The sequence below is a fragment of the Mytilus trossulus genome, chromosome 5, assembly GCF_036588685.1.
Source record: "Mytilus trossulus isolate FHL-02 chromosome 5, PNRI_Mtr1.1.1.hap1, whole genome shotgun sequence".
Lineage (NCBI taxonomy): Eukaryota > Metazoa > Mollusca > Bivalvia > Mytilida > Mytilidae > Mytilus > Mytilus trossulus.
This window is the reverse complement of record NC_086377.1, coordinates 56126420-56142242: the sequence shown is the minus strand read 5'-3', so window position 1 is coordinate 56142242 and position 15823 is coordinate 56126420. Positions and strand designations below refer to the sequence as shown.

The window sequence follows — 15823 nt, the reverse complement described above, 5'->3', positions numbered from 1 at the left end:
ATGTTTTTTTCTCATAGGGATATGTGTCGTTCAGAAATGCTTTCAAAAAGTAATATCACAAAAATACTGAACTCAATTCGGCAAATCCATAATCACATGGCAAAATCAAATAACAAAACGCATCAAAAACGAATGGACAAAAACTGTCATATTCCTGACTTGGAACAGGCATTTTCAAATTTATAAGATGGTGGATGAAACCTGGTTCTATAGCGCTAACCCTCTCACTTGAATAACAGTCTCATCAAATTCCGTTATATTTACATTGATGCGTTAATTAAACAGACACAATAAATAAAATAGTCTAAATATGGGTACATCAGTCATCATCGTATAACAATCAATTTAAAAAGGAACAATTTAACAGAACACAAACACATCTACTATCTACGAATACATTGATTGATTTGAGTGTCTGACGTCAGAAATTTTTATACGTCACATAAATTTGTCGTTCAATGCGCATACAAACAATTTTAAAATTTACATAAGCAATGTTAGCATACAGGGTTAAAAAATCAAATGTATGTAAGAATAAATTTCAGAATTAGACCGAGATTTAAACTAGTCCAAAAGTTATATATAGTATTGATAAGAATCTAAAAACAGTTGATTCCACTACGCGATCGAATGATTTTGACGTTTGTGGTTCAACGTATATAGTACTTCATAATAGAAATATATCATAATGACATATAATAGAACAATATCATACTGACGGGATCTTTTAAAGTACAGAGTCACGTTATAAGAACAAAAGAAATACAAAAAGTCGCATATACAAAACAAATCACTAAAAAATGAAAGCCAATACAAATACGTTGACGAGATTTATAAGTACCGAGCCACGTCAAACGGATATCACATAAAACCTTTCAACAGTAAAAGTAATATTAATAATAGAACAAAGACAAATAAAAGAACAACAAAACACGTTGTTAACATGATAAACAACATCAGTACGCAGAATATATACATCCAAGACCATCGTGTATTATTTGAGAAGTTGATACGGAATATTTATCAACAACTTGACGGTCTTGGTACCTTCCGATGAACTTTTTTAGAAAAAAGGACGAGACGTTCTTTGACATACCCCTGGTTCGTCAAATTTCTACTTAGACACTGATGACGTTTTACAAATTCTGAGTAGGACTTGGTGTATATAAACTTCCAATCTCACATTTTGATGTAGGATCGCTATAGATTGAACGCTTTGATATGAGAAAACCGTAATCTTAAGACAACCAAAAACAATGCAAACAGATAAGTTTAAACGATAAACCGAATACTGTGTAGTGTAAAAAAATATGAAAATACACAAAATTAATCAGAAAAAATATTAGAAATAGAAGTTAAAAGCAAATGCGAGTTTTTGCACCATTCGACGAAATTATGTCTTTGCCGTCTAGGTTTATATGTTCAACCTACATCTGTAAAACCTACATGTTTCGCTCACCTGGTCCTTTCTCATCACTTTACGTCCGTCGTTCGTCGTCGTTAACTTTTACAAAAATATTCTCCTCTAAAACTACTGGGCCAAATTAACCCAAACGTGACCACAATCAGCATTGGGGTATCAAGTTTAAAATATGTGTCTGGTGACCCGGCCAACCAATAAAAATGGCCACCATCGCTAAAAATAGATCATAGGGGTAAAATGTAGATTTTGGTTCAAATCTTTGAAATCAAAGCATTTAGAACAAATCTGACATGGGGTAAAATTGTTGATCAGGTCAAAATCTATCTGTTTTGAAGTTTTCAGATGAATCGGACAACTGGTTGTGGGATTGCTACCCCTTAATTGGCAATTTTTAGGGAATTTCGCCGTTTTTTGGTTATCATCTTGTATACTTTTATAGATAGAGATAAACTATAAACAACTATATTATAATGTTCAGCAACGAATAACAAATCAAATGACCAAAATGGGTTTTTTTTTCTTTTTTTGTATGTGAAAACAAAGTAAACATTCATTTACTATTTATATTCTTAAATTTTTGTAGAATGATCATAGCATTGAGCAGACAATGAAGAAACTTGGAAGATTTATTGAAGACACTGATACTTTAAAGAAACGCCTTAGAGTAAAAAACAGACTGAGGCGTGCAGAAAGCTTTTGATATCAATTCTATAAAGTTATTACAAGTAGTTTTATGTTAATCTCTTTGTTATCTTTATTTGTCATACGTTGACTAGTGCCGTTTTGGTTGCCAATATATTTGTTGTAAGACATACTGTTAATTTTTATATTAAAAATCTATTTTTCGACAAATATCGTATTCATTTGAATCTGTTTAAAAAGGGCGACCAAAATTAAAAGACGTTGGTACATGTGTAAGTCTTATGTATGCGAAACGCGCATCTGGCATGAAGAATTATAATCCTGGTACCTTCGATTTTCAAATTTTTAAATGTTTGTGTCCGGCGTGACTCAAGAGACATTCAATGCATAAATGTTCGGCTTGTGCAATAGATATGAAGCATTATTTATTAATTCATCGTATAACTACCCGTTGTTCTCATTTAATATAACTATCCTGGATCTAAACATCTGTATGGAAGCTGTTAGTTAAAGAGTGTTCTACCAGCAAAGTAGCTCATTTACACCTTTGCATTTGTCTTTATCATCTCTCCTTGGTAAAAAAAAATTGTCACAGAAAATATTCTCAACCTACTTAGGACTATTCCTATATTTTAACAATAAATACATTCAATCGAATGATCAATAATATATTACATTCATGACAATAATTAAGCATGATGAGCATGATACGAGAGTTCGTGGTTTTACAGATGAAATGAAAAAGAAAACAAAATTTAAAACAAACAGGAATTATTGCTTACCATTTTGTCATTTCAGGGCCTTTTATATCTTACTATGCGGTTAAGTTTATTGTTGAAGGTGGCACGGTAGTATTTGCTTCCTACGTTTTAGGTTGCTCCTTTGTGTACCCTACTTAGGTGAATACTTATGACACTGTGATTGGACATTGAAATGGATTATCAACCAGAAACATTTTTTTCAAGTATTTTAACCAATTATGAGTCTGAAAAATAGCAATTTTCAAATGTAACTATTGAAATAAATTTTTTACAATTTTTTTAGAATATTACATTTACTGCGGCCAAATATGATGTAAATGACTGGTTCCCTTAGACTGGTGACAATAGCTAAAAAAGTAAACGGTCATGATGGTGTTTCTCATTTATTTTTGAATATCTGAATGAAAGTACTTCAAGTTACAGTAGGTTTTGGGTCTTGGGGAGTGTTAGAAAGTCATGAAAATCTGAAAAATGTTAACATTGTCGCCTATGGCAGGAAAATACTACCGTGCCACCTTAACCGAGATACATGTCTCCCATGTTGTCATGGTAATTGCCGCTGTATTCAAATTCTTTTCTGTTTTTTGACACATGTAGCCTAAGTCATTAATTATGGAAGCATTCTTTGAAAACATTTTACTTGAATTATGCAGAAAAAGCTCTATTTTACCCCTCGGCAATAAATGCATGCAGTGGAATGGTGCCTGTTCTGATGCTGGCTATGGCAGGAAGAGAGTAACCTGGCCAGATGGAAAAAAAACTGTTGAAAAGACTCACAGACTTGTATATATGGCACACAATAAAATATTACATCCTCATTTACAAAATAAAAATGAATATGGAGAACAATTAGATGTCAGTCATCTATGCAACAATAAGAAATGTATCCTAATTGAACATCTTGTGCATGAGCCTCATTGTATAAATATGAACAGACATGAATGTTTTAAAAAAGGAAACTGTTCGAAACTACACTATCCCTACTGCATGGTATGATACAAAAGGTATTCTTATCCTATGTTTTTTTAGCCTTCTTCGTGTACGCTTCATGATCACCTCTTGCTGTGTCGGCCAGTTTTTGTCGAATATTTTTTTGGCTCTTAAGTAGCATACCCTTTTCATATTTATTTACCTCCTGATTTTTAGAGTATAAATCAAATTTTGCTTTAGCTTTCTGTTTCCTGTTCTTCATATATTTAGCTAATTTTTTATATTGTTTGTGGTTCTCATAAATTTTTTGTTCTTGCTGTAGGTGTGTGTGAACTTTAGATCCAGCTGTGACCGGTGCGCCAACAGACAAGCATAAAGCCATCACGGATTCACCCGGGCCATGGTTTGCTGAAGAAACAGCGCTATTCGCCCTGCCTTGGAAATTTTTGCTGAATGTATTACTTCTAGGTAAGGAACGCCTAATTATTCTGTTGACACATTCAGATTTTTGGGTATTTGTTCCCAGTTTAGTGCGCTCTAATTCTTTTGGGCCTAGTCTGTAATTAATACATTTTCTTAATTCTGACTGCTGTTTCAGAGTTAGATTTAATTTAAAGGTTTTAGGCAAATAGATGCTCTTGTTGATCCATGGATCTTCTATCCCCTTGCAAACAAAGGAATTTCTTTTACAGATGCAATGTTTACTTTGATAACAAAGAATGATAGCATCAACTGTGTGAGACAGCTTTCTTTTGAAGGTTTGGAAATTCCCATCACAATGTTTTAATGCAGATTTGTATTCGGCATGACATCTTTGGCTTAGATCTAATGCGAATCTGCCAATTAGATCATCTCGTTGTTTTTTAGTCCTAGCCGGCATCAAACTAGTTAAAATTTCATTTTTCTTTATCTGTTTTCGGTGATTGTCAGAAAAGTGTCGCGTATCTATTAAATGCTCAGGTGTTATTTTTGAATTATAATTAGAGGCCAATTGCTCAGCTGCTCTATAGGCACTGCTGTCAGGGTCTGTAGTGATATGTCTTACTTCAAAACCCTCACTGTACAGTTTAGATAAGCTCTCACTTGCACTCCGCTGCTCATTCCCTATGCTTTCGACCATTTGTAAGTTTTGTGTACATTTACAATTTTTTTTATTGATGTTTTCATTACTATGATCCTTCCCATGACTGCACAGTTTATTTTTTGTGACTAAATTGATTACAAGCTTTTTATCTGTCATGTTTTCAACAACAACATAACAACTTTGGGTTGCCGGCTGAAATGGAGTTTTACCAATACCACTGTATAGGGGATTATTATAACATCCGTCGCCTTCAACATCAATATGAGATTCTGGATGACCCCGCATTTTATTTATTGTTTTTAGTTCAGTTCTTATATCAGCCATATCAGCTACATTTTGAATTTCAATCTTTTCATTCACTTTGTTGGCAGAATTTTGCATACCCTTTGTTGAAGGAGCAGGAATGTTGCCGCTCAATAAAATTTTTCGAAGTCCTGACGAACCCATTGAAACTTGCGAAAGTCCTTCTTGCATGCCATAATTAATTGCGGCAGGCTTTGGCCCCTTTTTTGTTGTTTGGACTTCTTTATATAACTTGTACTTTTCAGAAATGAAGTTGCAATTATCACAATTGAGTGTAGCTCTCCATACAAAGCCTCTTTGTTCTTCTTTATCAGTATTCCACTGGAGATTGCCTTTACAGGTTGGTCTTTTACTTAAATGTTGTCGAAAGCTTTCATTCCACATTTCACTGCTTTTTTGTAAATGTACCAGTCTGTACGTGTCTTGTTCTGCCCTACCGTAACAAAAAAAATGTTCAGGAATAGTGTTAAAACTTATTTAAATGGGAAAATAGAAATTTTTCAAGACTGAAGTTTTCAACGAGAATTACCTCCCTTACACCAGATGTTTCAATTAATGTAAAAATATATTTTGACAGCTGTACAGGTATTATTTGTGTTATAAAAGTAGAAAAGAAGTCTTAAAGTATTAATTGTAGTAAGTTTAACAACTATTTTTGTTAAAGTTTGCTTTTTTTTCATAAAAATAATTGAATTTATCTTATTTAAGGGGTAAAATAACAGTACAATTCAGTTGATTTTTATTTTGTCATTCCCCTATTTCTTAAATAAATGATTTAAATGGGTAAAAAAATAATAATATTAGTATTTACCGAATGATATTTTCAGCTGTCATTGATTTACAGTCCAGAAATGAAGAGTCCTGCTTGGGTCTTAGAAGTACAGTAGTTTCAAAGTTTTCGGGCAGTTCATTATTGGCCGCAACCAGCTGCACACTTCTTGGAATGCATTTCACTTTTTTTTGTGTTGTCTTTTTAAGTCTCACATAAGTCCTCTTAACATCCTTAACTTTAAGACCTTTGGAACTTCCATTTCTGTTTGAATCAGGCTGTTTTAAGGAAGAAAAGTGTCCTTTTTTTCTTTTAGTATTGCCTTTCATGGTTAAATATTTCACAAATTTTCATAAAAAACTTATCTTTGTCTACAGTTAGAAAAATTTAATTGGGTTTTTGTATCAGGGAAAGGTCAGGACAGGTGGAATTGGATCTGTCAATAGTAGCATAAAAGTTGACTCAGCATCTAGTTAGTCAGAGTGTGTTGAGTGATTTATAGTGCAAGAAAGTAATAGATATATATACCTCTGACATCATACATCCAATAAAATGCCATTTCAATAATAATTTACCTCTAATTGACAGAAATGCATTAGGTTATCAACTGTTTTAATATTACACTAGAAATAAACACTCTACATGTTACTTTTTATATGAAATAGGAATAAATACTTTGAAATTTGACAAAAAAACACCTGAAATAAAAACAAATAATGATACTAAAAGGCCTCAAGCTGGCCTGAAATGTGACCATCAGTCTCCATTTTACCTTTAAATGAAGTGCATTTCATTTCTACTTCAAATAAAACATAATAAGATGCAGTGCTCATTGTATTTAATGTCAAAAATTATAAAATACTAATTAGTCTTATTTCTTCTTTTTCAGAGTTGAAAACTGGATTTCCGCAGCATATGGGTAGTCGTTTGATTTTCCTCTGATTTCATGGAATGGATGTAAGAACACCTCAAGATTTTTCAGACAGTTTAAGAAATGATTATAGATAGTGAATAAAAGACATTTACAGCATATTCTTTTAATTAAGTGGTGGTTAAGGTGGCACGGTAGTATTTGCTTCCTACGTTTTAGGTTGCTCCTTTGTGTACCCTACTTAGGTGAATACTTATGACACTGTGATTGGACATTGAAATGGATTATCAACCAGAAACATTTTTTTCAAGTATTTTAACCAATTATGAGTCTGAAAAATAGCAATTTTCAAATGTAACTATTGAAATAAATTTTTTACAATTTTTTTAGAATATTACATTTACTGCGGCCAAATATGATGTAAATGACTGGTTCCCTTAGACTGGTGACAATAGCTAAAAAAGTAAACGGTCATGATGGTGTTTCTCATTTATTTTTGAATATCTGAATGAAAGTACTTCAAGTTACAGTAGGTTTTGGGTCTTGGGGAGTGTTAGAAAGTCATGAAAATCTGAAAAATGTTAACATTGTCGCCTATGGCAGGAAAATACTACCGTGCCACCTGAAGGCCATACAGAGACCTGTAGTTGTTAATTTCTATGTCAATTGGTTTCTTGTGGAGAGTTTGTAGCATTGGCAATTATACTACATTCTCTTCATAGAAAAATCATTTATACTTAAGAAATAATTCATGGGGGCTTGAATATATCGTTATTTTACCACGGGTTGGCCCTTTATGACAAATATTTTACCCTGAGCGATAGCGAGGGGTAAAATATCGGCATAAAGGGACAACCCGTGGTAAAATCTAGATATATTCAAGCCCCCTATGAATTATTTCGATTCAAATAAGACAAATACGGCAATTTATTTGGATCGAAGCGCTCTAGGTGGAGGCCATTATTTGCCGTTCCCATAAATTAACGCACTTTTAGATTGGCGGTAAAGAACGGAGTAAACAGAATTAGTGACATGCTAAAACTATTTACAATAATATATTTAGATAAATTTGGATGAATTTTAATGATAATTTATCTATATATCTTTTATGTATAGAAAAAAAGGGCTTATACCACATTTTAGCATCGTTTGTTTACGTTTCTTTGTTGTGATGATTTTCGGTATCAGAAGCGTGTATTTTCCCGTAAAATGCTTAAATTATTACGTCATTATTCTATGACGTCGTGTACTTCATTCATAAACAATCATGTGACGTGGGAGTACAATCGGAACAGCCCAACCAATATATTCATATTTTTCCACGGGTGTGTACTCAAAGCGTTTGAAGGACGTCATGTTAGAATGATATATATATAAACAAGAATGTGTCCATAAAACACGGATGCTCCACTCGCACTATCATTGTATATGTTCAGTGGACCGTAAAATTGGAGTTAGAACTATTATTTAAATTAAAATTAGAATGGTCATAATATACGAAACATGTGTACATAGTTTTAATTTGATTGAACTAGAACTTCCTTAAGAAAACTACCTTAAGGTTGCATTTCTGTAAATATTAACAATGCAATTTTCCAAAGGAACTTCTTTTACGGCTAAAACTGTACCACTTTTACTATGAAGTTTTGAAAAAAATCTTATCCTATAATTGAAAGGTAATATGCACCACATTTTTTAGAGGTCAAAATATAGGGCTGTGTGGCATATTTTCAACGTTTATATGACCTGAACATCTCAGAGTTTAGACTAAAACTAATTTTCTTAACTACCCCTACCTCGAGTGAAAGGTTACCACAGATTTCAATGTAAACAATGTGCACATGTTTATTTACTGGTCACATTTCCAAGTTGTCTCTGTGAGACGGAACACAGAGAGCATAACTGGTAACCAGTATGTAAACAAAATTAATTTTCTATGAATATTCAAGATCTCCCAAAAAGAGGCGTGTTTTGAGAAACAGCTGTATTTACAAAGTGCAACCTTAACAAAAAAAATACCTGAAGCGTGAAAGACGAACATACGGACGGACAAATGAACCAACGAACGGAAAACAAGAAAAAAAAATATGACACTCTACTATCGTAGGTGGAGAATAAAGATGAAACTTTCTAATGTCGTAACTACAATCCGTCCACTTTTCCAGAATGTGACCTTCCACATTAGACTTATCAGCGGGTTGGTACTACAGTAGGCAACAAACTGTTGCTCAGTTTTTAGTTTTCTATGTTGTGTTTTGTGCGCTTTTGGTTTTCTGGTTATTTTTTTTTTTAATTTTTAGCCTCGGCATTTTAGTTTAAACTTTTGAGTTTGAATATCTCTTTGGTATCAGCAGTATCTCTTTTATAGTAATACCAATGCACAGAAAAAAGTTTCAGACACATTAGAAATGAAAAAAAGTTGGATTTTTCAGTATAAATCCTCCTTAGAATCACTTCCATTTATACCTCAATTTTAAAATTACAAAAAACATGAACATAAAAATCACCTTTCGCTTGCTATATATTAGCCCTATGTATATATACTTATCCAATTTAATCAACTGGATGTTGTTTTCAAAATTTCATTTAACCCTTCTATTTTTTTATTTTTTTCAAATAAATCTAATTATAGGGAAAATATATTTTCTGCATAAAATGTCTTACACCAATATTTGCCACCCATTCAAGAAATGTTATGTATTTACAAAGATTCAACAATAAACAGCCGTGCATTTTTAGCATTTTGTTATAATGTTTTATGCAATTGCAAGTAAAATGTCCGTTTAAAACCATTGTCGATACAAAAATATGGACACTGGTGTAAAATTATAAAATAATCTATTTTGTTTTTGTAAATATTTAACAGTTCAATTAAAATTTAATTATAAATGTATACTATCATGTGTATGCTTAACTTTAAAATTTAATGAATGTGTACCCCCCCCCCCCTCGTTTCAATCTGCAAATGTCTTACTAGCTGAGCTGCATGCATGTCTTCGAAATTTTCAAAAATAAAAACTTTTGAGTAAAACTTTTCAATATATTATATTTCTTTTTCTTTTCTTCTTTTAGTATTACTTTTGAAATACGACATTAAATAATTACACAAATAGTATCAATACTCAATTCTCCACTCAATCAGAACACTGAGTGAGACCATTATAGTATAGTAGAGTCAGCTATTAAAGAACAAACTATAAAAGTCAGGTTAACAAGGGCCTTAACTAGTCAGATCGAGTTAACGTATTGTATTAAAGAGTTCATTATTCATAGATTACAAAAATAGACACATAGTATGGCAATTCTCAATTGCCGTTCTAAAAATACATATTTTTTTGTGGTCGATACATTTTACTTCCTTTTCCGGAAAATCGCATTGATAAACAGTCAGTTTACTGTGAGATATCAACAAGGTTTGTTACTTATTTTTATCATTTAATAGTAAAAGTTGTTCAATTTAATATTTTTATCTACATGGAAAGAGCACAATAGAGGCATGATCCAAATACAGACAATACTAGTATTAAAACAACATGTAAATGAAATATAGATGCAGGTAGTCCAAAAATTTAGGACATTTTGAAAATGTAATCGTAATTTCATTCTACCATGTATTTATTCCGGGTAACTAATTTTCACTACAGAATATATTGGATGTAAATAGTGTGATATCATTGTTTATATTAGGCACGACGATATGAGTTGGTGTTACATGCATCATGTATAAAAAAGAAGATGTGGTATGATTGCCAATGAGACAACTACCCACAAAAAGACAAAAATGACACAAACATTTACAACTATAGGTCACCGTACGACATTCAACACTGAGCAAAGCCCATACCGCATAGTCATCTGTAAAAGGCCCCGATAAGACAATGTAAAACAATTCAAACGAGAAAACTAACGGCCTCATTTATGTAAAAAAATGAACGAAAAACAAATATGTAACACATAAACAAACGACAACCACTGAATTACAGGCTCCTGACTTGGGACAGGCACATACATAAATAATGTGGCGGGGTTGAACATGTTAGCGGGATCCCAACCCTCCCCCTAACCATGGACAGTGGTATAACAGTACAACATAAGAACGAACTATAAAAATCAGTTGAAAAAGGCTTAACTCATCAGATAGGCAAAACATACAAGTGGATGTGGGCGTGTACTTATACATCCCGACAAAAAAAGACACAACGAACAGATCTGAATAGATCTATGTGCATATCAGTCCAAATAATTGTGACGTCTTGGAAGGCTATTTTAAAATTTGCCTTGACGCCATCCTGCGTCGATGTAAGATGTCGAAGAATAAAAATGTAATAGTCTTTTGTAACAGTGGTTTATTTTTTTGAGTGCTGGGATTGTGATGAAATGGTGTAAGATGAGAAAATAAGTGAGAGCGTTTGAATGGTGTGAGTTGGCCGTGGGCGCCGAGTTGTTGATAGCACTGGAATATTTGCATTCCGGAATTTAGTTTGCTATTTTGTGTACAATGTTTCTGAACAGTGTTATTGGACAAACAAAACAGTATCAACTAAACATACTTTCCCAAGCTAGTGGATGAAATAATTTTACCAACACATGATACAGTTGAACATCAATTTTTGAGATTTAAAACACAAAGATGTGTATTCACTGCACATGACAAAAGACATCAATGCACTGCTGGCCTTAGGTTTTTAACGATAGCAAACAAAGTAAACGATTTTGATACATATTTAAATTCATTTCTGAATAATATAATATGAAAGACTTCAGTTAACAGAATTTTGGGCAGTATTAGAAAGTTGTGAAGATCCTAAAAAGGCTTTCGTTATCCCTTATGGGCCAGGAAATACTACCGTGCCACCAGTAATGAATTTCCGCCTGCTTACAAAACGTAGACGGCAAGGAACAAGCTATGGATCTTTATTTGTGGTTACATTCATTAGGCTATGCTTATTAAAGCAAGCAATATATATATATATATGAAGTTATGAAGTTCGTGTGGTTTTTTTGTTGTCTCGATGACACATCCCCATTACCGTTCACTATTTTACTAATGATTTATTTTTATATAATACTACAGACAATCGTCGGCTCTGAGACAAACCGACTAAAACTATTTGGTCTACAAATTAAATAGTGTATATATATATATATATATATCAATTAATAGTATTTACTAGTATATAGATATAAATAGTTGGTATATATATTTAGGACACTTAACTTTTTCACAAATTCATTTCAGATGGATGCCAATAATACAACAGACTGGCGCGATAACAAAGGTTTACCTGAATGTATGATGTATATGCTACAGAAAGAGATCATGTGTGACGTCACGTTTAGAGTAGGAGATGATAGAACTCCTATCAAAGCACACAAGTATATGCTGTCTAGCCGGAGTGACGTCTTCCATACCATGTTTGAAGGGTCTCTACCAGAAAAGGGGGATATAACGTTACCCGATGTTGATGAAGATACCTTTCGAGATATTTTAAAGTGAGTAGATGGAATAAAATTGATTTACAAAAAAAAGAAGATCGTATTATTGATTGTTAGTGCTATTTTCAGCACTCATGTTTTATTGACTTATTATAGATTTCCTCCGTAGTACCTGCATACTAGAAAGTGTTATGGTAATCGTAATATAAAGTAAAAACACAACAATACTGAACTCCGAAAAGTCCCAATTCAGATGGCAAAATCAAAAGTTCAAACACATCAAACGAATTGATAACAACTGTCATATTCCTGACTTGGTACAGGCATTTTCTTATGTAGAAAATGGTGGATTGATCATGAACCTGGTTTTAAAGCTAGCTAAATCTCTCACTCAAATGACAGTCGCATATAATTTAATTATATTGATAACGATGTGTGGAAAAAACAAACAAAAACAATAGGTAAAAAATGTCATAAATAAGGGTAAATAGTGTAATTCGGTAGATCACATTCGTGAAAAGGGAACGGGATTGTAGTTACAACATAAGGAACATATCCGATATCATTTGTGAAACGAATATTCCAAACTAAGTCGTGATGGCGTCTTTGAAATTTACAAAGTGATGATTTCATCTTCACCATTTGGAACTCTTGGTTTGAAAATAAAATTCACAATTGGGAAGCTGAAATCATCTCTTTTGTCGTAAGTTTTGTTTTCAACCGACCCTGATAGTCAATTTCTAGATATATGTCAAAATCAAAAGCTCTAACACATCTAACGAATGGATAACAACTGTCACATTCCTGACTTGATACAGCATTTTCCTATGTAGAAAATGGTGGATTGAACCTGGTTTTATAGCTAGCTAAACCTTTCACTTGTATGACAGTCGCATCAAATTTCATAACATTGTCAACGTACATGTCAAATGATATAGAGAATTAAAGCAATTTCTGATACAAGTCTACTAAATAAAGACGCTCATTACAAAAGACCAAAAGGTTCTTGATCTCGAACTCACCAGTCAGTGTGATGAATTTAACAAGATGTAAATGTATCACCTTACGCCGGCCTCATATCTTGACCTACATCTTGAAATTGATAATAAGGGTCGGTTAAAAATTACTTTACTACAAAAGAGATAATTTCAGCTACCCAATTGTGATCTTTCCATTTCTTAGAAGCAACATTTAGCAGCGCCTGCATACGAATTATATATCTCCCAATTGATACGATATTCCCGTGCTTGTAGTTCCTAACATGAAATCCTTGATAGAGATTTGCAACTCACAAGGAGGCTATTAAGTCAAGAGTTCCGAATGGTGAAGTTGAACTCATTCCTTCATAAATTTTACAGACGCCATCACGAGTTGGTTGACAGTTATGGAATAACTGTTTTACAGATGATATTGGATATGTTTTTATTTATGTTAACCTACAAGGGCAATTCGAAAGCACTGAATCTATGAAGTGACATTTTTATTTCCACTATTAAACTTATATTGAAGCTAATTATTTTCTCTTGTAGATACTTCTATAGCGATGACATCACAATAACAAATAACAATGTGAAAGAGATGTTGTATGCTGCTGACAAGTATATGTTAGCTGCTGTTAAGAGAGAATGTGAGACAGTTCTTAAAAAAACGGCACAATCAGAGCATGCGACAAAAACATTACAAACAGCATACCAATACCATCTGTCAGATCTCCAAAACGATAGCTTAGACTATATAGAGACGAATACAAAGGCATGCCTTCTGTCAGAACATGCGGTAAACCTTTCCAAAGATTGCTTGGAGATGGTGTTGAAATCAGATTATTTAGACTGCACTGAAACAGACATATGTCAATTTATTTTAAAATGGGGTAAACACCAGTGTGAGCTTGCCAAGTTAGAGCCTTCTGGTGGAAATATCAGAGAAGCTCTTGGAAGTGTCCTGTTTCTGGTACGATTCCCAAATGTTGAAATGAAATTCTTTTCTGAAGCTGTTGCCAGCTCTTGTTTACTGACGAGTGACGAAATGGTATCCATTTATCAATCTCATTTCGGTGTAAAATCAAAAGCCTTTCCAAGTAGTTTGAGAGCTCCTGTATTCACACGACAAACCTATAGCATCAATCGATATGGACAGATTACCGGACCAATGGGATCGTCGGGAAATCAGTCTCTCATTTTTCTTTCAGATAAAGATATTTGGCTCAAAGGAGTTGTAATTGTTCTTCCTTATGTTCAACCAGCACAATATGGGTACCAACAAAACCAGTTTGCAATAAGTATAAGCATACGAATAATGAACGATTCAAACGAGGAAAAGATTCACGAAACCAAAAAAACAATCGTTGGACCAAATATTGCCCAAATTTGGCAGATGAACTTTACAAAACCAGTTCGTGTCTATTCCATGAGAGATTACATAATTGAAATGGACGACATTGGACGTCAGACTAATTATGGTACAAACTGTAAAGAGTCTGTCACAGACCAGCAATCTGGAGTGACTATAAAGTTTAAGAACTCTCAAGTCAGTGGTGCTGGAACTAACATTAATCAAGGACAATTTGTAGGGCTTTCTTTTAGTGTGTAAAGTGATTTTTGAAATTTCAAACAACAATCAACTATTTATGTTTAATTTTTTTTTCTTCAAATAATTCAGGAAAAGTATAAACGTCCCTTTAGTATTCTTTTATTCTTATGCGTATAAATTATAATGGTTTTGCCTTGTATTTATGGTTCTTTACGTATATACTAGTCAGACAATAACAATCAAAACCAAGGAGTAAACAAAGACTCACAAAACCAAAGGACATTTACATCAACAGTAAAAATAAGAAATAAGAAACAACACGAACTCCACTAAAAACCGACAGAGAAATCTGGTGCTCCGGAAAGGTACGCATTTCCTGTACCGTATACGGCACCGTCCTGTTGTTTCTTTGTTCAGTTCGGTAATGATGGAAGGTTATTATGACTGAGGAAGAATATCAGATATAGTTGTTGACACACTTTTGACATAATGGCCAATCAGCTCATGATGGCGACTGTCAAATTTCTTGAGTGATGACCTTAATTTGATGGATTCATAGCCCTGTCTTAGCAACTTTTAAGAAAGCCGTATTCCTCGTTCAACAAAATCAACGTACTTTGAGCTAGATCTTAAGTAACGTATCAATTGAGACACGTATACCCAATATGCTGGTGCAACAAACGGAATGAACGTCAGCCGTGCATATATAAAAAACTTAATGAATAATTGAAATCAAGCTATTTGCGTTATATATATATATTGCAAAGGTTTGCATTATACGTTTGTGGTAAAACGCATCTAAGTTTGCATTATTTCGCAAAGGTTGGCGTTATAACGCAAACGTAACAAAACAAAAAAAAAGAAATGTGTGTCGCTCATATACGCTCTAATGACCTTTTGATAAAGAATCCAATAATTATAACATATTCAAAGGAAGTGGGGTTTGATATGTAAAATATTTTTTGGTCATCAGGAAAATGAATAAAATGTTCATCATCTAACTGTGTATCATTATATGAATTATGTCAAATATTTTTGTTAGGGTTTGCAACATAGAATAAAACATGTAAAATGA

At 33.1% G+C, this 15823-nt stretch overlaps 1 protein-coding gene across 1 annotated transcript; it reads left to right on the top strand.

The window, feature by feature from the left end:
* The first annotated feature begins 10148 nt into the window (after positions 1-10148).
* Positions 10149-14938, top strand: LOC134719734 (BTB/POZ domain-containing protein 2-like). Its single transcript, XM_063582694.1, has 3 exons — positions 10149-10196; positions 12023-12276; positions 13749-14938. The coding sequence occupies exons 2-3, from the start codon at positions 12023-12025 to the stop codon at positions 14806-14808; spliced, it is 1314 nt and encodes a 437-aa protein (XP_063438764.1). The 5' UTR covers positions 10149-10196; the 3' UTR covers positions 14809-14938.
* Positions 14939-15823: the final 885 nt, after the last annotated feature.

Bases quoted from the DNA above. Each gene is read 5' to 3' on its own strand.
- LOC134719734 (XM_063582694.1), top strand. From the start codon at position 12,023: ATGGATGCCAATAATACAACAGACTGGCGCGATAACAAAGGTTTACCT. The intron at 12,277-13,748 runs GTGAGTAGATGG...TTTCTCTTGTAG, and splicing joins ACCTTTCGAGATATTTTAAA to ATACTTCTATAGCGATGACA.